The sequence below is a fragment of the Rhinopithecus roxellana genome, chromosome 5 (assembly GCF_007565055.1).
Source record: "Rhinopithecus roxellana isolate Shanxi Qingling chromosome 5, ASM756505v1, whole genome shotgun sequence".
Classification (NCBI taxonomy): domain Eukaryota; kingdom Metazoa; phylum Chordata; class Mammalia; order Primates; family Cercopithecidae; genus Rhinopithecus; species Rhinopithecus roxellana.
This window is the reverse complement of record NC_044553.1, coordinates 167,803,132-167,830,288: the sequence shown is the minus strand read 5'-3', so window position 1 is coordinate 167,830,288 and position 27,157 is coordinate 167,803,132. Positions and strand designations below refer to the sequence as shown.

Sequence of the window (27,157 nt, the reverse complement as noted above, 5' to 3'; positions counted from 1 at the left end):
CTGCAAACTCCATCTCCCGGGTTTACGCCATTCTCCTGCCTCAGCCTCCCGAGTAGCTGGGACTACAGGCGCCCGCCACCTCGCCCGGCTAGTTTTTTGTATTTTTAGTAGAGACGGGGTTTCACCGTGTTTGCCAGGATGGTCTCGATCTCCTGACCTTGTGACCCGCCCGTCTCGGCCTCCCAAAGTGCTGGGATTACAGGCTTGAGCCACTGCGCCCGGCCTACAATTTCTTTTAATAGTCTAGAGAATAATTTTTAAATTTCAGGCATTATAATTTATTCTGAGAAACTTGGAACATTGATCAACTCCTTCCCTTCCACCCTCCAAGATTATTTCACCTTACCAGTCTTAATTATTGAGTAGAAAAACTAAAATATCATTAGGTTTTTCTTACTGTGTTAGAGGCATATAAATTTCTGTTTAAAAATTCAGATAACATTAAGTATGTAAAAATTTCTGTGAAATTAAAATTTCAGATTTTGAATTTTTAATCTCTAGTTGGTTGTATATTTATTTTTAATAAAATTAAGTTCCTAAAGAGCAATAATTGTTTGCATATTTTTTCCCTTTAAAGTGTTAGATGATTATTGAGATTTTGAATGCAGAGAGTAAATACAGGCCTCTTGAATCTTGCTTTAGAATGTATTGGGTATCTACTTATAAGGAACAGGTTCCTTTTAAAAGTATTATAAGAAGGTACAAACAATATGCCCCTTAGATGTCACTTCTGCTACAAAAATTGCATTATATAACTTTTGTCACAATTAACTTTTTAATAGGAGAAGAAAAGGTTAACAATTAACAACGTAGCTCGACAGTGGGACTTGCAACAACAACGAGTAGCCAGTATTGCTACAGATGAAGATAGAAAAGATTCTGACTCTGCTCAGGATCCCTGTCAGATTGATGGAAGCACCCTCTCTGCATTCCCAGAGGAAACAGGGTATGCAATGGTATTCTTTCAAGATACGAGCATCTTTAGATAATTGAATTTGGAGTGGGAATTAGAAATCATTTTACATATAATTATTTTAAAAGAGTTTTCTTAAGAAAACTTGCTGAAATTAGAAATTAAGATGGAAAAATTGAAAATATAAATCTTACTATAACACTCTCCTAATACAAAACCCTTCATAGGGCATTTCATATTTTTTTATAGGGAAAAGTCTAGATTGCTTAATATAGTCTATGATGTCTTTTGCCCACTTCATCTCTTTTATCCCATGCCGTCAACCATGTTCTTCTGCTATTGCAGCATCACTGTCTTTCAGTTCAGTTACTTCCTACTTCAGAACTTTTCTTATAGGAATAGTGTTTTTCTGCCCTGACACCAATCACTTCCCTGCAGTATTTCTCTGATCCCAGCCTAGCTAACTTCAGCTCACCCATAGAGGTCTGAAGTTTAAAATTCACGTCTTCCAAAAAAGCCTTCCCTAACTCCAAGTTGGTAGATAGTTGTTTCATGTGTGTCTTCCCCATTAGAATATAAGCTTCATAAGGAAAGGAATCCTGCCTGATTGACTTGACTCGTGCTGTGTCCTCAGCAGCCAGCACAAAACCTTACTCTTTAATTACTCGTAGTAAACAACAGGGCATGTAATCTGAAAGTTACTCCAGCTGTGATCTGTACTTCTATTCCAGTGGCTCACAACCTCTTTTCTTCTATGATACATTTATCACATGATAACATATCCCTAGGTTTATGAGCAATGCTGAGTGCACTATCTAGACTCCACATGTTTCTCTTCCTCTCAGAAAAACATATTGGAATCAAGTAAATTCAGAGGGACATAAAGCATCTATATCTTTATAGTGCATGTATAATTTAAATATATATTTGTACAGCTGCCCCTCAGTATCCACAGGGGATTGATTCCAGGACCCCTGCAAATACCCAAATCTGCAGATACTCAATTCCCTTATATAAAATGGGATAGTATTTGCATATAACCTACACTCTTCCTGCTATATACTTGAAATCATCTCTAGATTACTTAAATAGTATCTAATACAGTACCTACACATCACTCGATTTGCATGAATTTGTTATAGTACTCAGCATGTGGCAAGTTCAACTTTTGCTTTTGGAACTTTGTGGAATTTTTTTCAGATATTTTTGATCCATTTGGTTTAATCTATGGATGCAGAACCCACTGATACTGAGGGCTGACTATAGTTACATAATTTTAAAATAAAGCCTAAAAATCAAAGATAGAATACGTTTTAATTTTGTTTAATTTGATGAAGCATATGTGTCTTATTACCTTAGCTAAACTCTGATTGAAACACCTTTTAAAATTAAATATAATATAGCTTTTACTTCAGGTTTTTAGCTGGAATTCTTTAAGCCTTTCATATGCAAAAAATATATAGTAAAGGAAGTAATTTGAGTGACATGAGAATAATGTTTTGGAAATTGTCTGCAGTTAGAGTCTAACATATATTTAGGCAAATATGCTTTTTAACTTTTAGCTACAGAATTAACTTATATCAGTGTATTTCCTTCAGCTCACTTGGGATCCACATGTAGACCTCCTCAGCTCTTTCAGCTACAAAAATAAAGCAAGAATAAAAATTCTAATGAAGTGACAATTTATATAACTAATATACCACTCTTATATAGCCCTGGAGTGGCTATTTAAATGGCAAAATATAATTTTACTTGGTTAGAACTATAACACTTTATAATGTTAAAACTTTATAGCGTTGGGCTTTAGATTTATGAAATAATAAATGTCAGTTCTATTTCTAATTTCTTTTTTAAAAATTATTTTTTTCAGTTTCAAGTTTATCCAAGTAATCTGGAATTTTTTATTCTAAAATTATAGTAAGGTTCTAAAAGTCCTTCAATCCATCAATTTTTTTTTTTTGGAGACGGAGTCTCGCTCTGTCACCCAGGCTGGAGGGCAGTGGCACAATGTTGGCTCACGGCAACCTTCGCCTCCCAGGTTCAAGTGATTCTTCTGCCTCAGCCTCCTGAGTAGCTGAGACTTTACAGGTGCCCACCACCACACCTGGCTAATTTTTGTATTTTTAATAGAGATGGGGTGTCACCATGTTGACTAGGCTGGTATTGAACTCCCGATGTCAAGTGATCCTCCTGCCTCAGTTTCCCAAAGTGCTAGGATTACAAGCGTGATCCACCACACATGGCCTCAAACTTATTTTTATACACAGTGTTAGATAAGGGTCTAACTTGATTTTATTTCAATTGACTAGTCAATTTGCTAATAACGTTTTAAAAATTAAACTATTCTTCTGACCAGGCACGGTGGCTCACACCTGTAATCCCAGCACTTTGGGAGGCCGAGGCGGGTGGATCACGAGGTCAGGAGATCGAGACCATCCTGGCTAACACAGTGAAACCCCATCTCTACAAAAAATACAAAAAAATTAGACGGGCGTGGTGGCGGGCGCCTGTAGTCCCAGCTACTCGGGAGGCTGAGGCTGGAGAATGGCGTGAACCTGGGAGGCAGAGCTTGCAGTGAGCCGAGATCACGCCACTGCACTCCAGCCTGGGTGACAGAACAAGACATCGTCTCAGAAAAAAATAAACAAAATAAATAAAAATTAAACTATTCTTTTTTCACGAGAATGCCATCTTTATCTCACGTTAAGATTTTGTAAATATGTGCATATATTTCTGGACTACCCATTTCACTTAGCTGTTTTAATGCCAACACCAGACTCTTTTGATTATAGTAATTTCATAGTAAGTTTTCACAACTTGTAGGGGAAATAGGTTTCCACTGTTCTTTTCAAGTTCAATTGTCACACACCTATTCTTCCATATGAACTTTATTTATTTATTGAGACAGGGCCTCATTCTGTTTCGCAGGCTGAAGTGCAGTGGTGTGATCTTGGCTCACTGCAATCTCCGCCTCCCGGGCTGAAGCAATCCTCCCACCTCAGCCTCCCTAATAGCTGGGACTATAGGCGCATACCGCTATGTCCAGCTAATTTTTGTAATTTTTGTAGAGGTGGAGTTTTGCCGTGTTGCTCAGGCTGGTCTTGAACTCTTAGGCTCAAATGATGTGCCCACCTTGACCTCCCAAAGTACTGGGATTACAGGCATGAGCCACTGTGCCCAGCCTCATATGAACTTTAAAATCAGTTAACCTAAATAGAAAAGAAATGGTGAGAATCTTGTTCAAATCACATTTAAGTTTACTTATTAATTTCAGAAGAATTAGCATTGTTATAACAGTAGTGACACTTTTTTAAGAAACAGGTCTTGTTTGATATCCAGAGGGAGCTAATTGGGAAAATGTTGAAAGACTGAAGGAAAATTCTGAGGAACTAAATGAGGTTAGAGACCATGAAATTATAGCAACTTTAGCCTGAATGGTTGAGTGAGTTTATTCCAAGAGCGCAGAGTAGCTAAGTGTAACAGAAGAGAAGCTAAATGTCTGATAAACAACAAAGAGACAAGGGATCAAAGGCAAGGAATAAAAATATTCAAGTGTGATGATAAAGGAAAAGATAGAAATGATGGGTCAGATAGTCTAGGCGAGATTTTAAGGAATTAAAAAACAAGGTTGGCAACAGATTGGAAGAAAATTTTGTTTCTGGGACTGGAAGTCTGATTAAAGTTGCAGATGAGGAGCATATAAAGTAAGAGCATTAATTAAAAATGAGATGGAATAGTGGGAATTTATGGTCAAAGTAAGTTTTTGAGGTTAAATATTTTAGAGGTAGAACACATTTAAGTAATGAAATCTAAGCAATATGGAAGCCATTATTGTGGTTATCAGAGTGGATTGTTGGAAAAGAGTAGAAGTGAAGATCACCAGAAGAAAGAAGATCCGTTGAAGTCATTATTGTAGATATTGGAGTTACTGATGGTAGAACAAGGTATGGTACGGTACCAGAGGCCATGCATCCTGTTCTCTTGTGACAGGGCTATTCACTGTTTAAGTTTTGCTAGTTTTGGCAGCTTCAGTGAATGCAGGAGTATCTTTCTTATTAAATGACTCTTTTATCTGGCAAAACTATCTCTGATCAGTGGATTGCAGACTATTAACATGACTTTCATGACATTTTGAACTTTTAAAGTGGCATATGGCCAAACATTTTATGACCCTCTAAAATAATTTAAAATCATAGGGTCTTTATGGTCTCAAAAACAAGCAAGCTGTTCCAAGAGAAAGAGGAAGTATCTGTTAGTGAAAATTGTTGTGCCTTATGCTTACTGCCAAGAGTTTCAGAATTTTTATTAGGAGTTCCACAAAGTCATTAGCTTTTAAGAAGGAAGCAGAGAGAAAGAGTTTGGGAGAGATGGGAGAAGAGATGTGGGGGTTCAATGGAGAGGATGTAAAGAGTAATGATGAATCATTAGGAAAGGGATCCACAATTTCTGGCAAAAGATTTACTTTCTACGAATGTATGTTTAAAGTGTCATGGAAACACTATTACATCCTCTTAGTTTGATTCTTTTTTTTTTTTAATGACCTAAAAACTAGCAAGTTGAGTAGCCACAGAAGATATTTATACATGAAGGTAGAAAAATAAAATTTTAGGACAGATAGTATATAACTCGTAGGGATTATAATGCAAAATCAGTTACTTATAACTTCTACTGGTTGTAGATTTTTCTTCAGTTTAGTTTGTAGTTATCTGATTCCTGTGAAATCTCCTGGAACTGAAATTTAGAGATATTTCTAAAAGAACTTATTATATCTTGCATTTTGTCTAAACAAGGAATTCTTAACCAGAGCATTCAGTTTGACTTTTTGAACTGTAAGTCCTTATTTTACTTGACCCCCTTACAGCATTTGACATAGTTGAAACTCCTCATTCACCTGATTTTCCTTTTATGTATGTGGCTACTCTTTTTTTTTTTTTTTTAAGTGGTATTTTACTGGCTCCTTTTCTACCACATCTTTAAATGTATATTATGCAGTTTTTTAAATGTGTAAGATTTAGATATACTACTTGCTATAATAGATGAAGATTCAGCTTCCTCACCTCTTTTCCTCCCAAAACTATGTATCTATAGTTGCTTTATTGGTAGCTTTTGTAATATGTATCTAAATTTTTTTTTGTTTGTTTCATCCACTATAGGCAATAGCCCTCAAGTCTGCATTTGCAAGATGAGTCTATCCTTTTTATTTTTCCCACTTTGTACATTGCAACTTCTATCAACTGTACTTTTGTAATTTTCCTTGTGATTTCTTCTTTCATCCAATGGTTGTTTAAGACTGCAGTGTTTAATTTGTGAATTTTCCAGATTTGTTCATTGTGGTCAGAGAAGATATTTTGTAGAATTTAATCTTTTTAAATAGATTGAGACTTGCTTTATGGATGAACATATGGTCTATCCCAGAGAATTTTCCATGCATACTTGAGAAGAATATGTATTCTGCTGTGTTGGGTGGGGTTTTCTATACATATCTGCTAGTTGGTTTTATAGTGTACTTCAAGTCCTCTGTTTACTTGTTGATCTTCTGTCTGGTTGTTCTATCCATTATTGAAGGTAGAGTATTGAAGTCTCCAACTGTTATTGTAGAACTGTTTCTTCTTTCAACTTTGTCCATTTTGCTTCATATATTTTAGGTGTTAAGTGCATATACCTTTATAATTGTTATACCTTCCTTATGGATTGACCGATTTTTCAAGATAAAATGTTGTTCCATGACTCTCATAAAAATATTTGATATAAAATCTTTTTTACATAATATTAGTAGATACTCTGGCTCTCTTGGTTACTGTTTGCATGGAATATCTGTTTCTATTCTTTCCATTTCATCCTATTTGTGTCTTTTAATCTTGTAGAAAGCATATTCTTGGATCTTTAAAAAAAAAAATCCTGGCTGGGAGTGGTGGTTCGCACCTGTAATCCTAGCACTTTGGGAGCCTGAGGTGGGTGGATCACCTGAGGTCAGGAGTTCGAGACCAGCCTGGCCAACATGGTGAAACCCCGTCTCTACTAAAAATATGAAAATTAGCCAGACGTGGTGGCACATGCTGTAATCCCAGCTACCCAAGAGGCTGAGGCAGGAGAATCACTTGAACCCAGGAGGCTGAGGTTGCAGTAAGCCAAGATTGCACCATTGCACTCTAGCCTGGGCAACACAGTAAGACTCCATCTCGAAAACAAGAAAATCCTTTCTGCTAATTTCTGCCTTTTAATTTGAGTAGTTTAATCTTTGAAGTCCTGATAAGGAAAGACATATGTCTCCCATCTTGTTATTTGCTTTCTATCTGTTGTATATCGTTTTTTGCTTCCTCAATTCCTTCATTGCTTTCTTCTTTTGTATTTAGCTGATTTTCTTAGTGTACCATTTTTGATCCCCTTCTTGTTCCTTTTACTATACATTTCCTAGCTATTTTCTTAGTTGTTACCCTGGGGATTACAATTAACATTTTAATTTAGCTAGTTAGAATTAATACCAATCTAGTTGTAATAGTATATAAAAACTTCGCTTCTGTTTAGCTCTACTCCCTTTTCTGTTACTATTTTCAGAAATTACATCTTTAAACATTGTGTGAACATTATAGATTTATAAATATTTTTATGCATTTTTCTTTTGAATCATATTTTAACAAAAGGAATTACCACCTAAAAATTCAGTAATACTGGCTTTTATTATGTACCTGTGTAATTACCTTTCTTGATGTTATTTATTTCTTCATATGACTTCAAGTTACCAACTAGTGTTCTTTAATTTCCAGAGAACTTCCTTTAGCATTTCCTGTAGGTCAGGTATACTAACAATAAACTCCCTCAGCTTTTGTTTATCAAAGAATGTCTTAATTTCTCTCTTATTTGTGAAGTCCAGTTTTGCCATATATAATTCTGGGTTGACAGGTTTTTTTTTTTCTTTCAGCACTTTAAATATGTCATCCACTACCTTCTGGTCTCCATGATTTCTGATGAGAAATCAGCTGTTATTCTTATTGAGGATCCCTTGTCCATTATGAGTCACTTCTCTCTCACTGCTTTCAAGATTGTCTCTTTATTTTTGTCTTTCAGTAGTTTGATTATAATGTGTCTTGGTGTGGATCTATGAGTTTATCCTAGTCAGAGTTCATTGAGCCTCTTGGATATGTTGTTTTATGTCTTTTATCAAATTTGGGAAGTTTCTGGCCATTGTTTTTTCAAATATTCTTTCTGCTTTTTTTTCTCTCATGTCTGTCCTTCTGAAACCCCCATTATGTTTATGTTGGTATGCTGGATAGTTTTCCTGGTTCTGTCATTTATCTTTACTCTTTATTTTCCCTCACTCCTATGTAATTTAATTGACCTAAGTTTACTGATTCTTTCTCCTGCCTACTAAAATCTGCTGTTGAAACCCTCTAGAGAGCTTTTTAGTTATTGTACTTTTCAACTCCAGAATTGCTATTTGATTCCTTTTTAATTTCCATCTCTTTATTGATATTCTTTATTTGGTGAGACATCATTCTCCTGGTTTTCCTTAGTTATTTCAGCATATTTAAAATAGGTGACTTAAAAGTTTTTGTCTAGTAAGTCCAATGCCTGGGCTTCCTCAGAGACAGTTTCTGTTCATTTCTTTTTTTCCTGTGAGTGGGTTAGACTTTCTTGTTTCTTTGTATGCATCATATTTTTTGTTGAAACTGGACATTTATGTGACAACTCTGGAGATCAGATCATTCCTCCCCCCAGGGTTTGTTGTTGCTGCTTGTTGTGATTGTTGTCTTCTATTTGTTTAATGACTTTCCTAATTATTTCTGTGAAGACTATATTATTTATCATGTATACCCACTGAAATCTCTGTTCCATTAGCTTAGTGGTCAGTTAGTGATTTTCAGAGATTTTCTTAAATGCCTGGAGAAAAAAGGAAAAAATAAACCTCTCCCAGCCTCTATAGATTGGTTCTGTTTTGAGGCAGTCTTTCACGGCTTATCTAGACAGTTTGCCACTCTGCCTTAACCTTCATTCCTGCTTGTGTAAAACCTGAAGATCAGCCAGGGGTTAGGTTTAGGGTTAAGATTAGTGTCTTCTCAGGTCTTTTCCAAACATGTGTCTGACCCTGGACATGCATGTGGCCTTTTAGATTCCCTGGACTCACAGGAGCTTCTCAAAACTCTATTCTCCCAGACATCTCCTTCCCTAGCCTCTTCCTTCTCAGCCTTTTTGATCTGTTTGTTGCTTGCTGCAGCTACTATCCCTTGTCCAGTGTGGTGGCAGCTAATACATTTTTGCCTTTCAATACTTTCAACAAATGCCACTTAGAAGCCACCTCAGCCCTAGGGAAGCTCCAAGGCAAGTGATCCAAAGGCAAGCCCTTGAGCTAATCCTTCAGAGAGTCACCAAACATGTCAAAACACACAACTGCAGTTTTTTGAGAATATGGTCTATATTGCTTCGCCTGTTGCCAGCAGCCTGTACCAGGAATGTGGGCTGTTCAACTTCAAGGCCACCACCAAACTGGGGAGTGGGGAGTGGTAACAGGGTAAGTTAAAATGCTTCAGAACTCTCTTATTGAAATTCAACAGTTTTTCTTTTCTTCATTGTTTCCCTGGTTTTGTAATTTATTAGATTCCAGATTTCTGAAAAAGTTGATTTTGTTTTTGGGGGTTTTTTGTTGCTAGCATATTTGTTGCTTTTGTGGAGGGATGGAGTGTTTTGGAGTTCCCTACTCTAGCATTTTTGCTTTCTCTTTGGGATTCCAATTTGGCTATATTCTATGAGCTATACTTTAACATTTCAAGATTAATATCTGTTCTATAATTATAAACTTTGTCAGTTGGTAGCATTTAAAACTTGAAAACTGGTAAACAGTATTTAAGTTTCTATAATATAACAATCTTTTACTTTATGGTAAAGGATTAAGCTATGATTATGTCTCCTTTTCTGCTTCCTAAGCCACTCTAAGGATAGTCATAGCATCAAATTCAAATGGACCCCTCTTCATTATACCTTAAAAGTTGTTCAAACCCATGCCACATTTTAGTTTGTTTCATATTTGAGCCATGCTTTTCATATATAGTTTGTTTTTTTCTGGAGTTTCTGATTGCCTTTTTAAAAAATTGAACAAAGAAATTTACTGCTGTTTCTACATTTCTGACTTCTAGAATCTACTCTTTTTGAAGCCTGTCTCTGTAATCTAATTTAGACTCTTCATTTGCTTTTGGCCATTCTTTATAGTTTATCATTTTATATCATATTATTAGTAGCCTTTGATTTTTTCTTGTATTATGTGTCTTTCTCATATCTTCAAGTATTTCTGTCCTCTCAACCTCTTGATGGTAGAGTTCTTCGGGTTTTGGTCCTGGGCTTTCTTTACACTCTCTGCTTTCCCCCTAGGCAGTCTCCTACATGGCTTTGACTTTAAATACCATTTATATACTGAAGACAAAAATATATACCTGTTCCTTTATGGTTTACCCACTTAGATTGTGTTTAGGAAAACAATTCCTTTACCACATTGAAATTTTAAAAACATTCTCCCATTTTGTCTTCCTAAAGGTTTAACATTTGGCCTTTTTATATTTAACTTTTTATTATACCAGTAATTGATATTTATATTTGAGGCTAAGGTCTGATTTGGGTGGGGAGGGGTTTTCCTTGCATAGGAATAATCAGTTACCCTAGTGCTATTTATTGAGTGTTCTTCCTTTCTCACTGAACTGCAGTGCCACTCTGTGAGACTTTCGTTGGCAGTGAGAGAAGTAGGTAGGAGAGACCTTTTACAGATCTTCAATTAATGCCCCTGTGTTCAGTCTCACTTCTCACTCCCATCCTCCATCATACTTACTGTTTGTTGCTTTCCAGAGTTCCACTGAGCAATTTGGCTGCCATCTTTTTCTTATTTCCAGGGCGTATTTGAGAATACAGCCCTTTTTTATCCTTCTTCATCATTTAACACTTTTTCTTTCCAGCTTCCAGAAATTTTCTGAAATCTCCTGCTGCCAATAGTCTTCCCCTGCTGCGCTTGTTGTTGTTGTGGGTTTATGTCTTTTTGATTACTTTACTATTCTTCAATGGGGTCTTGGAGGGAGAGGTTTTAAACACATGTGCTTATTTTTATCTGAAAGTACAAAGTGAAGAATTTTAAACATTAGAGGTTATATTTCTACATTTTCTGTAAGTCTTCAAAAAGATAATTAAATTTTATCATTTGGGACCCTGAATGATACAATTTAACTGTTTCTGAACATACAAAGCTAGTCAGAGGGCCGCAAAGTTTCTTACCTAGTGTTTCAATTCGTGTTTTAATACTACATAAGGTTTTCCATTTTTAGTAATCATTTATATTTATAGTCTTTAGTATTTCATAATGCCAAAAAAGTGGATAATTGTTGGGTTACAATGTTCCGTAACCTTTGGCTTATGGGTGTGTAACTAAATGCCTGGAAACAAGTGTCCATGAAAAAATTATAGACACAAAAAGGGAAGAAATTCTCTAAAGCTTTGCTATATCCCACTAATGATTTCACTGTTCACTGTACTTGGGACAGCTCTCCAGTAAAATTACATATTGCAGGTTTCTTTTCTCTGGCAGAAATTGGAAAGTACTTGGTGTAATTTTTTTTTTTTTTTTTTTTTTTTTTTTTTTGCTTACATTGGATGCATGCAGTGAAGCTGGTTTATTTTTGGTCATTTCCTGTCTACGAACATTGTGGTATTTTAGCCAACACTACTATAATAAAATATAATGCATACAATGAATTTTCACACCTATGAATGTTGTAATAGAAATTCATAAAATAAATTATTATAGGAATCAGCACCACTTATTCATTGGTAAAAGAATCTTCTGCAATACTTTAAGTCTTTGTGTTCAGGCCTGTTATGAAAAGCCTAAAGGTTAAAAAAATAATAATAATCCTCCTAAATAATGTCTCTTTTCATCTAGACATTTAAGAGTATGTTCTACATTTAGCCTGGCTTTCAGAGTCATTACTTTATTGCATTGAGCTGGTCACCCTGTCTTTTCTTAGGGTCCTTTATTGAAAAGGCATAGGGTATTTTCCTGACTTTTAAAAATTTATTTATTTATTTTTTTTGAGATGGAGTTTTACTCTTGTTACCAAGGCTGGAGTGCAATGGTGCAATCTCGGCTCACCATAACCTCTGCCTCCCGGGTTCAAGCGATTCTCCTGCCTCAGCCTCCCAAGTAGCTGGGATTACAGGCATGCGCCACCATGCCCAGCTAATTTTGTATTTTTAGTGGAGATGGGGTTTCATCATATTGACCAGGCTGATCTCTAACTCCTGACTTTGTGATCCACCCACCTCGGCCTCCCAGAGAGCTGGGATTACAGGCATAAGCCACTGTGCCCAGCCTCCTGACTTATTCTTATGTAAAGATCAAGTTGAATAGATGAAACTTTGGACTTAAAATTAACCACTAAAAATCTTGAAGAGAATTCATATTTGATGTCATTCTGCCTGCTATTATATAATTAATATTTCAGTTGGAGAATATAATTGGAAATGTATTGGACTTTATGGGAAAACAAATTTTAAACAGATCCTCCAGAGAAGAATACCAGCTTTCTTAGAGTACAAATTTAGAGTAGACAGAGGTAGGAAACTGGGTCAGATGACCAGTTATCCACTCTAGAAATTTGAGTCACACTTAATTCCACCCTTTCCTTCATTCTCTAGTCAATCACTAAGTCTTACTTTTATTTATTCTTAAATGTCTGATAAATCTAAGTTCTCTTATTAATAATCATGAAAATGTACTGAGCTAAGTATGAGGCATAGTTTAGAATATTTTTTTCTAATCTTCACAACTCTGAAAATATGTGTATTATGATAATCATTTACATACAAGGAAACTGAAACTCAAATAATTAAGTAACTTGCCCCAGAAGTCATCAGTTACCAATAGCAGATCTGGAATTTGAACTAAAGTCTATCTCATTTTCTTGACATTGCCATTTCGACTATACCATACCATTTTTTGTTATGCCTGCATATGGTCTAGTTGACACTTTTGCAATGGTCTTCTTGCTCATCCCCTACATTCAGCCTCTCCCTACTATGTCCTCCACAAAGTTGATTGACTTATCTGTCTGAATTGGGTCTTTGAGAGCAGAGTGCATATCTTATTCATCTTTGTATCCCTAACACCAGTACCTAGATTCATGCATGGTACTTTGGAGGTGCTTAAATCTCATCACTTTTTAAATTTTAAAACCTTTTTCTGCTTCTGAACCACGCAGGATAAAATCTGACTTTTCAGGCTCATCTCCAGCTCCTTCTCCCTTCCATGTTTCAATGTTCCTGCCCCGTATTTTAGTGTTCCAGCCATAGAAATATTGTTCAACCCAGCAATCCCATTATTGAGTGTATACCCAAAGGAATATAAATCACTCTAGTATAAAGACACATGCCCATGTATGTTCATTGCAGCACTATTCACAATAGCAAAGATATGGAATCAATATGAATGCCCATCAGTGATATACTGGATAAACAAAATGTGGGAGGCCGAGGCAGGCAGATCACTTGAGGTCAGGCATTCGTGACCAGCCTGGCCAATATGGTGAAACCCCATCTCTACTAAAAATACAAAAATTAGCTGGTCATGGTGGCACATGTCTGTAATCCCAGCTACTTAGGAGGCTGAGACACGAGAATCTCTTGAACCCGAGAGGTGGAGGTTGCAGTGGGCTGAGATTATGCCACAGCACTCCAGCCTGGGCGACAGAGTGAAACTGTGTTAAAAAAAAAGAAAAAAAAAGAAAAGAAAAGAAAAAGAAAGAAAGAGAGAATATGTGGTACATATACACCAAGGAATACTATACAGCCATAAAAAAGAATGAGATCGTGTTATTTGCAGGGACATGGATGGAGCTGGAGGCCATTATCATTAGCAAACTAACACAGAACAGAAAATCAAATACCACATGTTCTCACTTATAAGTGGGAGCTAAATGATGAGAACACATGGACACACTGAGTGGAAAGACACACCAGGGCCTATTGGATGGTGGAAGGTGGAAGGAGGAGGAAAAATAACTAATGGGTACTAGGCTTAATACCTGAGTGATGAAATAATCTATGCAATAAACCCCTATGACACAGTTTGCCTATGTTACAAACCTGTACATATACCCCTGAACTTAAAAGTTTAAAAAAGAAATTATTCCTACATGAATATATTATACATAATCAGGTTTTATTTTCCATACAAAATAAAATCTGTGTCAGGTTTGCACATGTGCCCCTGAACTTAAAGTAATCATTCCAGCGCCCTTCTTCATTCTGTTTTCCCAACTTCTGCTCCTGCTAAAAATCTGCTATTTATCTCTCAAGGATCAGTTCAAATGCAACCTTCCTTTTTAAACTTGAGTTTTCCCCTCTGGAAGAATTAGTCTTTCCTTTCTCTGTGTACCCTTAGCATATGGTTTAAATATTCATTATATTACAATAAGCACATTATATTATATTTAATATATATATTCATCTTCCTCTCCACCCCACCCATCCAGATTGAGAGCTGTTTGAGGGCAAATATATCTTGATTTATTTTTATATCCCCAATGCTTAACACAATATCTGACACATAATAAGCTCTCCACAAAAACCTATTTGTTTAATGTGATATTGAGGTCATTTTAGTTTAAAAATTATATCCCATGTGTTTGTTAGGTTGATTGCAGAGTAGGATTAGTGCAGTTATATTTCTGAAACTATCACCCAGTAAAAGTGAGCAATAATTTTGCTATATCCAGAAATCTTTGTATGATCTCATCGTTGATTGTTCTTATCAATACACATGATTTAGAGGCATTTGCCAAAATTCTTAGCACAGTGTTTTGTAGATAGTGGGCTTTCAGGATATGTTTGGTGAATGAAAGAAAGAAAGAATTAATTAATTAATTAATATGTGTGTATGTATAACTAAAAAGATGTGCCCATATCTGCTAAGGACACAGGGAAAACTAGAAGAACAATCCCCAATATATAAACATTGTTTGGCAAGCTAAGTCATTTTTTCATGGAGCTCCGAACACACTTTCCCAGAGGAGCAAATCTGTAAACATTGGCCAGAGTTTAAGGCTAAACTCAAAAGCTTCCTTCAGAAAATAACTGAAGTGGGTTAGGTGCTATATGGCCTATTTACTAGGTGCTACGTTTCCTAGTGAAAAAGATGAGCCTGTCTGCAGCCCAGGAGACTTGCCATTTGTTTTTACCAAATGGGCATGTGATAGCTATATAAATTGGAAATTCTGCTTTGTTTTGTAACCATGTCACTGTTTTGCTGAATGTAGCCTTGTTTATTATGTCACTTATTTCCTGAACAGTTTACTTGACAAGCCCTTTACACAAAATAAATAATCCCTTTCTGATGACAGACTTTTTATTGTGGAACTTATATTCTTAAACTTTTAATTATGTGGAAAAAGAAAGGCAAGACACTTTTAAATATATGATGTGGAGCAACATCATTTCCCTCTCTCTCTCGCTCTCTCTATATATAGTGTGTATATATCATATAAATAATGATTCCTTCTCACTATTTCTTATTTCAAAGTGAGGAGGAAATCTACACTGATTTTACTGATTATAACTATAGTATACACTTTAAAAATTTCAAAAACCATTGAAGTACCCAAAAGTAGAAAGTTAGAGTTACCCCCTAATACAACCTCTGAGAAATAAACTATTTTTAGCAGTTATTACTTGGTTTGTAAACATATTTTTATATGTATGGTTCTTACTATAGAAATACTAATTTGTGGCCGGGCGCGGTGGCTCACGCCTGTAATCCTAGCACTTTGGGCAGCCGAGACGGGCGGATCATGAGGTCAGGAGATCGAGACCATCCTGGCTAACACGGTGAAACCCCATCTCTACTAAATACATTTTAAAAAATTAGCTGGGCATGGTGGCGGGTGCCTGTAGTCCCAGCTACATGGGAGGCTGAGGCAGGAGAATGGTGTGAACCCGGGAGCGGAGCTTGCAGTGAGTGGAGATCGTGCCACTGCACTCCAGCCTGGGCGACAGAGCGAGACTCCATCTCAAAAAAAAAAAAAGAAAAGAAATACTAATTTGTAAACTGCACTTTTTTTCTAGTCAGAAAAGTTTATAGATTGGGAAAACCTATCCGTATTGAAATGAAAAGATAACCATAATGTAGTAAACAGGTTGTTTTAAAACTAAAGGGAATATTAGTTATCTGTCATGGATAGAAATAATTTGGGTTTAGAGGTGATCTTTTTGTTCATAATGTGCCTCTTTTTAAATTAAAATATATGATTAGAATAATACAAAACTTCCAGATAGTCTATTGAAAATTAGTCTTTAATGCTCTAGGTTTAATTATTGAAATGAAAAAATAATATAAAATTGTGAAGAGCTTTTCTGACAGGTAATTATACTGTTAGGTATTCTGCATGATGTCTTTCATTTAAAATCATACTTTGGATTTTCCAGGCCTCTAGACTCAGGACTGAACAATGCTTTACAAGGTTTATCTGTCGTAGACACATACCTTGTTGAAGTGGACGGGGATACACTTTCCCTATATGGCTCAGGAGCACTGGAATCTCTGGATAGGAATTGGAGTGTTCAGACGGCAGGAATGATCACAACTGTCTCCTTCACTTTCATAGAATTTGATGAAATCGTCCATGTGCTTCCTAAACTGAAGATTAAGTTTCCTAATTCTCTGGTAAATATTTCCTTTTAGTAGTATATTTGAATTATTCTTAGTCAATGAGTTGTGTGTTCAGGCCAAAGACCTGTTTTAACTTTTATTTATGTAGTTTCTGTCTGGCAGGAAGATTAAAGTTTTGTGTTGATTTTCTTGAGCTAGGATTTAAATTAGTATTCATAAATGGCCTTGAAGTTTTATGTTAACATTTGAAATTGAATCTCGAAAAAAAGATCCTTTGTGGAGTAGAAAAAGACTGATATAATTTTATTCAAGTTATTTATTTATACTTTATAAAGGATTCACCTTAACACATAGCCTTATGTATTCACCTGTTATACCTGGTAATGGTGAAATGTATATTTATTATATAATTTTTACAGTTATCCCCTAACAATGTTGAAAATAATTTTAATAGCTCATTAAAATTACTTTGAGAAATTAGCCTTCCTCAATTATGGTGCCATTGTATTATTTAGTATGCATTTGTAGAAACCGTGATTTCTATAATGAGCTCTCTCTTATTATTGTTGTGTTTTTCTCTGTCAGCCAAGAGACTTCCCTCACCTGCCTTTTTGGTGGGTTTTTGTTTTTATTTTCACTTCATTCTCCCTAAAAAAGATAGGGGTGGAGACAGTATGTTTAGAAAAGAGCATCTAGATTCACAGACAGAATGCTTGCATTAACATTGCAGTTTTAGTGATTTGATTTTTCTGTAGCCAGTGTAACTATCCTACATAGTGTTTGGCAAGATACAAGTAATCACAAGTAACTAGTTCTTCTCAGGAAAATTGTGGGGCCTGTATTTATAAAGCTCTGAAATTTTCATTTCTAGTCTTTTTTAAAACATTTATTTAATGTCAATGTAAAGCACATAAAATCAATAATTCCTGAATCTGCATTATTTGATATTTATGTAACTTTAAAGAATGTTTGTTTATAAGTGAGACTGTCATTTATAGAAGGAGTCACCCAGAATTCAATACTGGATGGATTCCATCAATGGTGCATTGGACGAATTAAAGTTATGTAAGTTTAGTACATTCAGTTGATTTAATGTAATTGAAGACATACTTGCTAAGCCTAAAGTTTACATATTTACTTGGGGAATGATTAGTGAAGCTTTAATGTTAATATTTCAATATGGTTAAAATTAATGTTCCAATCTGCATTTGTGTTTTATCATTGCAGCACCTTAAATTCAAGGAAACAAATCTTGTAATGCTGCAGCAATTTAATGCACTAGCACAACTCCGTCGTATTGACCAGTTGACAATTGATCCTCAAGGAAATCCAGTTGTCAATTTTACACTCTGGAAATATTATGTACTGTTTAGGTTAAGCCATTTTAGTATGCAGAAAATAAATGGAACAGAGGTAAGCTAAAAACTAGATGAACTATAGAATAAAAATATTCCTTCTTAGGGGAAATAGTTACGTTAAATGGTTAGAAATTTAAGTAACCATGATAGAACATTTGAGACATAATGTTTTTTTTAATATAGACATTTAAAATGTCAAAAAACCTAAGAATCTATTTTAAAACTTCCAAAGAACTAAACAAATTGTAAAAATAAAATAGTAACCAGGTTATAGTGAATGGCAAATGCTTATACTGTTGTTTGTAAGCATTCAGTGAAATAAAATGGTGGGGCGACAGTTAAAAATAAAAATAAAAAATAACTGTTTTGTAAGTAATGTGATCTTTGTATTTTTCAAAGTACTTTGCAGACTGCCTGGTATGCAAGAGGGGATAAGGAAGTAAAACCTAAATGTCAACTAATAAGGGTATTGTGGCAGAGAAAGGGAAGAATAAAATGGAAAAAAAAGGGGAGGAAGAACATGATTTACAAAAAGAAGAGATGAAAAGGAGAAATAAGCCAGGAAGAAAGATAAACGAAAGTGAAAATAACAGAAAAATAAAATAAAATAAGTATAAGTAAATGTCTGGACTGCTTTGTTAATAGCTGGTAGCAACCACTGTGCCATGACTACATTGGGTAACTCAGGTCTGGAGCTGAATAGCTGGAAAATTATTAGTGAAAAGTTATTTTTAGATTGATTCTGCTAAGCTTGTCACAAGGTAATCCCCCAGCTACTCAAAAGCCATGTTCTTTTAAAATACTAATTTGGAAGAAAAGAGAGAAGCTATGCTTCTACCTCTACTGAATTTAAACACTCCTCCAAAGGAAAAAAAATCTTTAATATGTTGTTAGTCTTATTACAATATCTCTTGAAATTCGGAAGAACTCTTTATTGTAAGATTAACTGTAATCAACTTTCTGGCACAGTAACTGTATTTCCCTGCAGCTGATACTTAATTCCAAAAATTCAGCATACTATGAGGAGACTGTACATCTCTGGATCAATGTACAAGCAGCTATATGAAATTTGCATCAACCATGGTATTTCTATAACCTCAGAATCAGCCATCTGCTGAACATGTTGGGTAAATCTGAATCTTCAGATGACTTTTAATTTCTCCAGCTAGTTCTCAAGAGGGTTGGCTCAGTCTTGTGTATTCATGTATACTATTTGGTACTTCTCCAGAGGTGAGGTTGTGAGTCCCTGGAAGGACCTAATAATTAGTCCTAAAGGTTTCTAAAGTTAGCCCAGACTGGAAATAGAATGATTATTTTTACTATGGGTGAGTGATTCTCCCTTAATTGAGGTAACAAACCGTTACCTCAGTTAACCCTAAATAGTGTATTTACCCAGATATGGATCATTACTAGAAGAATACCCATTATTATCAAACTTTGAATTAGGAAGGAATAGTATAGTTATGTAAAGTGGAGAAGAATTAGAAAGAATTAGAGAGAACCAATATAATTTATTCTGATTTAAATTTCTGAAAATCTCAATGCCAGGGATATTTGACACTTTATTAAAATACCTAATATATATTCCTGTTTGTAAAGTCCTTGACCTTACATAGTAATGTTACGCTGCATTTTTACTTCTCCGTGTATAAAAAAGAATGATATTGCTTGAGGTAGAATTAAATTGAATTATGAGCATCAAGAAGAAAACATGGAGTAGTGGCCTGCATTGGCCACTAGGTGACTATATTGGACCAAACACAACTTAGTTATTAGCTAAGGAAGGATTTGAAGTGACAGAAGCCTCCTTAACTGTTAAGATCCAGGGAAGGGAAGAGAGCTAGCCTGCACTGATTCATATGTATAAGATGTTTGTGAATTATTGGTTTGTTTTTAAGAAAATGCCTGTGAAGAGTATTAACAGCTAGTGTCAGGAACAAATTTTCAAAATTTCTAAAATTTAATTATACCAGGGTTTCTAAATCTTGGCTCTGTTGACATTTTGAGCCAGATAATTCTTTCTTGTGGGGGCTGTCCTCTGCATTGTGACATGTTTAACAGCAACCCTGGTCTCTACCCACTAGATGCCCGTAATGTCCAGAGATAACTAAACATGTCTCCAGACATTGCTGATTGTTCTGTAGGGCGCAAAATGGCTCTTGGCTGGGATCATTGAATTATGACAAAAAAACAATATTTAAGATGTAAGCAACCCTATTTTGTATTAAAGAAAATATCCCCAGATAGTAATACAGGTACTGCTTTCAGCTTTTAGTACTTTTTTGGTTAATGTAAGAATGGGTCCTCATAGGGTATACTTGTGACAAGTTATTCTTTTTGGGGTTAAAGACTGATAGAATGAACGGGAGCATCCTTGCTAATTCAGTGAAGTTCCGTCTCTCAGGAAGGGACAAAATTATCCCTAAAGGAGCAAGGTATGTCCAACACTTTGGCTTATCTTTGATACATTATTAAAATGCATCTATCCCATTGACACTTGGGAATTTTTTTCCTCTAAATCATTCTAATCCAAGAAGCTATAGAATTTCTGAAAAAAAAATTACTAAAAATTGAAGTGTAATTCTCAGGAAAGACAGCTTCTAAATCAGAGCTAACTCATCACCTCCAATCAACTTCCATCATCATGAACCACAATTGTACATCTTCTTTTAACTCAAGAAAGAAAAATATCAATGAAAACTCTTCTTTCTACAGCACAGGAGAATGTGCTTTTGTGGGCTTACAAGATAATTTTTAATCTGGATCTCTCTTTGGGATTATATTAGTTTTATCCAGCTAAGAGATGGTGTCATTTTTTTTATCCCTTTCTATTGTATCTCTTCAGGTGACACAAAATGATATGATAATGGCTGAAAGGCTCTTTGGAATCCTAGCACATGTAGCGTCTTCTGAGTTACCCCAGTATCGTCTGATTTCCATTCTGGGTGATGCCAGGTAACCTTTAATTTTTATAGTTTTTTATAGAATCACTGTTACACTAGAAAAAGAAATAAATCCACATACCTCTTAACTATGCTAATTATGTGTTCCATAAACATGTATCCTAGACTAGCCCTATTGAAAGTGTTGGGGATATTAAATAAGATGATCCTTATTCTCATATGGCTTATAGTCTAATAAGTTAAAGATATACACAAGTAATTAAAACATAATGTTTCAGGTGCTATAAGGGAGGGCCGTAGGAGAGACTAACCACATTTTGGAAGAACACTGGGGAAGGCTTCACAAAGGAGATAACATTTTATCTAGTTCTTTGGGAATGAGTAGGAGTTTTCAGGTAGAGGATATGGGGAAAGATATCTGCAAAAGCACAAGTAATTGTAAATAGCTCAGTATAATCGGAACATGGGATGATTATGAATAAGTGATAGGACATGAAGCTAGAAAAGACTGATTGTGGTCTGACTTCGAAGAGCTTTCCAATCCATGCCAAGCAAAAATGAAAACTTGTGTTTTGTAATGAAGCACAAGCAATCATATAATTGGATTTACATTCTAGAAGACTGACATTTGAGCAGGTAGAGGTTGAAGTAATGAAGACCAATCAAGTGGTTACTCTGTAGGCCAGGAGAGATTATGAGGGCCTGAGCCAAGGCAGCAAGATGGAGAAGAGGAAACCTGACAGAACACACTAACTGACGAGGTGGAGCAGGGATGAAGAAATAGTTAAGGATGGTTGACCAGCCATGATTCAGTTACAGATCATACAAGTCACTCTGGTTAAAGTAAGCAAGGAATTAGACATCTACAAAATTTTTGAAAGCGTTGAGGAAGCAGTTTCTAGACTGAGCCTCCAGAGATGTCTCCAAGAATACCACAGAACAAGCCCACAAAGGAAACTGCCTCCTTGCTATGGTCATGGAACACTTTGCTACAGTCAAGGACAACAGGAGACTGTTGTCCCAGCTGTGAGCACCAGGATCATACCACTTTAACTGCGCTGGGGATCAGGAAGTTCCCTACTCTGCTCCCCAGAATCTGGCTCCAGAATCATGTTACCCTACTATAATTTACACTAACAAAGTGAGTCTTTTGCATGCTACTCCTACTTCCCCACTTAGCCCAGTTCTGAATTTAAATCTTACCCAGGTGTATCTGATTGATGGAATATAAATCCCATCTAAAACCCACAAAACCATTCTGAAAAAAAAAAAGGAGGCATTGAATTCAAGAAACAATGATGTAGAAATAAATCAGTAAAAATTATAGTTGTCTGAATAAGTATTAATGTATAATGTTAAAAAGATTAAATAACCTAAAAATAAAAATCCAAGAAAATCCTAAGAGAATGGAAGTTAAAGTTTACTTTCTTTCCCTGTTTAGGAGAGATAATAGGTACTAATTAAAAACAAAAATTGATGGAAAAATACACATTTGTGTGTATTAAAATATTAAGGGTTTTCATTAGAAAAAGATTAGATGGATAATTTCTAAACTACTAAAAGGAAAAAGGTGATCAACAAAAAGCAGGAAGGAAAAAAATAGCATTTGGGTTATCACCATAAATATTAATAAAGTCTTCTATTAATAGATACTAACTCTCAGATTGAATTAAAAACATGTTTTTTCAGAGATACCTCTAAAAAACCCCTAAAGGCTTAAAGCAAAGGGATGGGAAATGTATAATGAGCTAAATGCCAACAACAAACAAATACAGGAATATTAGTGGTTAATAATGATAGAATTGATGACACTAAAAATTACAATCCACCAGAAAATAGTTATGAAACAGTGTAACTAAGACTACAGCTTTTAAACATATCAACAAATAGAAGCATATATTGACAAATTTTTCAGTTATTGTAATAGACATTAATATGCTTCTGTCATAAATCAGATCAAATCAACTAAAATAAGAAAGACTATAGAGGATTTGAATAACATAGTTAACACATTTTATCAAATAAATATACTTAAAATCTTATACTGACAACCTTATTCCCAGTTCAGAAAAAAAAAACACATATTTTATTCAAACATCTATGGAATGTTTCTAAAAGGTGACCATATATTAAACTCAGAGTAAATCTTCAAGTATCTCAAAAAGCATACTCATACAAATCACATTTTCTAATCATAATATTATAAAATTAGAAAATAATGGGTCAGGATAGCCAAAAACTTATCTAATTGGAATTGGGATGGGAAGTGGGGTAGACAGCAGATGCAAGCTTCCAGAAAACAAAATACAAATGCCTTTAAACTTAAAAAAGAGGATATTTGATCAAAGTCATAGACAACCAAATTTTAAAATAATGAGATAACTTTGTGGGAAAAGACTAGAAGTTTGATGATATGCAGCAGCAGTCCTCAACCTTTTTGGCACCAGGGACTGGTTTCATGAAAGACAATTTTGCCATGGACAGTTGATTTTTTCAAAATGCTTACCTCTAAGTGTTGAATTGGAGGGAGACACTAGGATTCCAAAGTACATAGATATTTTTACTCTATGTTTCTGTGAACCTCTTGAATTATCTTCTTGCTTTTTGTTCTATCTTGTTTTTTTGGTTTTTATCCTTTTTTAAAAAGCATTTAAAAATACTTTAATGCTTTTGAATTAAAGAGGAAATTAAAGCTAAAATAATAAATCATATATAAATGAGTTTGACAATAAGAATACTATATGTCAAAACCTCTGGGATGTGACCAGAGCTGTGCTGATGGGAAATTGTGTATCTTTAATGTAGTTATTAAAAAATAAGAAAGATTAGAAAGTAATGAATGAAGCTTTTACTTCAGGAACCTAGAGAAATACCAAAGTAAGGCAAAATTTAAAAAATTGGAAAAAAGAAGTTAATAAAGATAATAGCAGCTTTTAAAGAAATAAGAATTTGAAAGAGAATAGTTGACCAATAAAAGCAAACACTGACTCTCCAGAAAATCTAAGAATTCAACTATTAAACTTTTTGAATCAATCGGAATATATAACAATGAGGCCAGATACTAGATTAACATATCAAAATAATTAATATTTCTTCATACCAATAATAAGCTGTTGAAAATAGTATTAGAAAACATACCCCATTTATAGAGGCAAAGAAACTATGAAATACCAGAAAATACACCTTATAAAAAGTAACTCTGACATACACAGTAAAATTGGGAACAGGCCTGGCATGGTGGCTCATGCCTGTAGTCCTAGCACTTTGGGAGGCTGAGGCAGGTGGATCGCTTGAGCCCAGGGGTTTGAGACCAGCCTGGGCAACATGGCAAGACTCCATCTCTAGAAAAAACACAAAGACTAACCAGGCATGTGGCTTGCGCCTGTGGTCCCAACTACTTGTTGGGGCTGAGGCAGGAGGGAGGATCGCTTGAGCGTGGGAGGCTGAGGCTGCAGTGAGCCGTGATCTGCGCCACTGTACTCTGATCTGGGTGACAGAGCAAGACTCTGTCTCTTAAATAAATAAATAAATAAATGAAAATACAATTAAGAACAAAAAGGAAGTTTAAAAATGAATATTGGCCGGGCGCGGTGGCTCAAGCCTGTAATCCCAGCACTTTGGGAGGCCGAGACGGGTGGATCGCGAGGTCAGGAGATCGAGACCATCCTGGCTAACACGGCGAAACCCCGTCTCTACTAAAAAATACAAAAAACTAGCCGGGCGAGTTGGCGGGTGCCTGTAGTCCCAGCTACTTGGGAGGCTGAGGCAGGAGAATGGCGTAAACCCGGGAGGCGGAGCTTGCAGTGAGCTGAGATCCGGCCACTGCACTCCAGCCTGGGCGACAGAGCGAGACTCCGTCTCAAAAAAAAAAAAAAAAAAAAAAAAAAAAAAAAAGAATATTTACAATGTTAACAAATTCTAAGACTTAATATTGTAAAGATGCCAATTTATCCAAATTAAATTACGAATTTACTTAATTCTCAATAAAAAATCCCAATATGATTTCTCAGGAACCTAAAACAGGATATATTTTATATCTTAGAAAGGCATTTATCATCTCATGTTAATGAAAATGTTCTACTATACTTTCTCATACTTCCTGAAGGTTTGTAACATGTAGCTCACATTTTTACAGTTTTATATGATCATCATATAGTAAAAATACATAAGCAGACAGGAGAATATATTTGCAGCATGTTTAACAAAATTTTTAAGAAATCCTACAAATTTAGTAAGAAAAAAGACAGTTGAGATAATAGAAAAAAAAAAGGCAAAGCATATAAAGAGAAAACTCACAAGAAGAAATATGAATAACCAGATAATGTAAGCCTAAACTCACTTGTCTATCAGAGAAATACAGCTTAAATTAAAATAATGAGATGTCATTTTTGCCAATGAGATTGACTTAAAAATTTAAAAAGCAATAATATCAATGACTTTTTAGTATTTAGGACGATGTACACTGTACATGTTGGTAGAAGTGTAATATGACTTTTGGTGGAAGGTAGTTTTGCAATGTCTATCAAAATTTAAAGCATACATGTATTTGAACCCTGTAGTTTTAGTACTAGGCATATAGTCTATTGAAATACACATATGCACAAGTTATTTATGTAGTAGGCTGCCATGCTTTATTGTTTGTAGTTACTTAACTTTGGAAAGTAAACAAATGCCAAATAATTGGTAAAACTAAGTATATCATAGTACTTCTACATTTACAGATGTAGAATCTATATGATACTATTTATATTACAGTAGATAATATGACTGTAAAAGAAGGAGGAGGAGGGGGAGAAAGATTGAGGTAAATCTCCTGTTCTGACATTAAATGATCCAGAGACAGTTCATTAAATGAAATACAGCATAAAACTATTTACATTATGACCCAATGTTATTTAAAACAACATAATAAATATGTAGACATAAAAATATGAAAACAGAAAGGGAGTTGACAGGATGAACACCTGGGAGGATATAGATATGAGGAGTGGTGGTAGAGTAGTTGAAGAATGATTTTCAGGTTTTATTCTATGTCTGTACAGTTTGAAAAGAGTAGTTTTTGAGTTTTACTCTGTATATATCTGTATAAGATTAGGAATATATTGAACTTCTGTTTCTGAAAATGATGAGTTTGGTTGTTTTTACCATTCCTTGAGTTAAAAGCAATACAAAATGCTAGACAAAATAAAAACCTTCATAAAAGTTTTGGGGAGCCAGTAAGGTATAACATAATTACCAGGCCAGAATCTATGGGAAAAGCAGAACATTGAAAATTAAGGTAGACACAAAGCTCTTAGAACCAAACTTACTTTTCCTGCTTTTACACACCATTCAACACTTCCGATGCCAGATAAGTGAGGGGGTTTTCCCCACACACCAGCCTGGCAATTCAGCAGCAGACATCAGCTGGGTGCCCTCTAATTCAATTTAATTCGGACACTGCCTACCTGGAGATAGTGTCAGATCCCACAGGTTGAAAGATCAGTCCCACAAGACAGCTCCTCCCCACCAAACCCAGCCTCCCTACATCACATGCCAGTTGCAAGCACAAGTTGTGACCTATGCTTCTGACTGATCAGCTATAAATTGAGATTCTGACAACCCCCTTCTTGGGGGGGGTTCTATTAGTTTGCTTAGAGTGGCTCACAGAATACAAGGAAACACTTTAGTTACATTTACCCAGTTATTATAAAGGATGTCACAAAGGATACAGATGAACAGCCAGATGGAAAAAATGCATAGAGCAAGGCATGTGGGAAGGGACACAGAGCTTCCATGCTGTCTCCAGGCATACCACACTTCAGGAACCTCCACGTGTTCATCTATCCAGAAGTTCTCTGAATCTTGTCCTTTTGGGTTTTTATGGAGACTTCATAATGTAGGCATGATAAATGAAATCATTGGCTATTGGTAATCAAGTCAATTTTCAGCTCCTCTCCCCTCCCCTGAGGTTGGCAATGGGGCTGGAGGTCCCACCCCTCTAATTATGCCTTGGCCTTTCCAGTGCCCAACCCCCATCCTAAAGCTATCTTGCTCACACACCCCAGGTACCAGCCATCTCATTAGCATAAAAACATTCTCATTACTCCTGCAATTCCAAGGGTTTTAGGAACTTTTTGCCAGGAAATGGGAATGGAGAGAGTACAGGGATGGACAAAGACCAAATGTATATTTTATCATATCATAGAGACTGTTTGATCCAGAGGCATTTCAAGGAAACATACATTTTTGTTCTGCTAGCCTAGAACAGTAGAAATGATGGAAATCAAAGCCCAGGGCTCCATCTAAAGTGGTAAATATAAATTGACGTCTTTCTAAGATTAAAATGAAACCCCAGTGGCTATACCAT

At 35.5% G+C, this 27,157-nt stretch overlaps 1 protein-coding gene across 5 annotated transcripts in view; it reads left to right on the top strand.

The window, feature by feature from the left end:
- The window catches only part of LRRC49 (leucine rich repeat containing 49), a 157,681-nt gene that overhangs the window by 93,325 nt on the left and 37,199 nt on the right, over positions 1 to 27,157 (top strand). For 3 of the 5 annotated variants that reach the window (XM_010363664.2, XM_030929759.1, XM_030929762.1), the window contains 4 exons: positions 783 to 946; positions 16,364 to 16,601; positions 17,775 to 17,960; positions 20,751 to 20,860. In XM_010363664.2, the coding sequence (XP_010361966.1) occupies positions 783 to 946; positions 16,364 to 16,601; positions 17,775 to 17,960; positions 20,751 to 20,860 (698 nt within the window). Of the gene's footprint in view, positions 1 to 782; positions 947 to 16,363; positions 16,602 to 17,774; positions 17,961 to 18,304; positions 18,496 to 20,750; positions 20,861 to 27,157 lie in introns of those variants that run through there. The other 2 variants (XM_030929761.1, XM_030929760.1) reach the window with 2 other exon arrangements.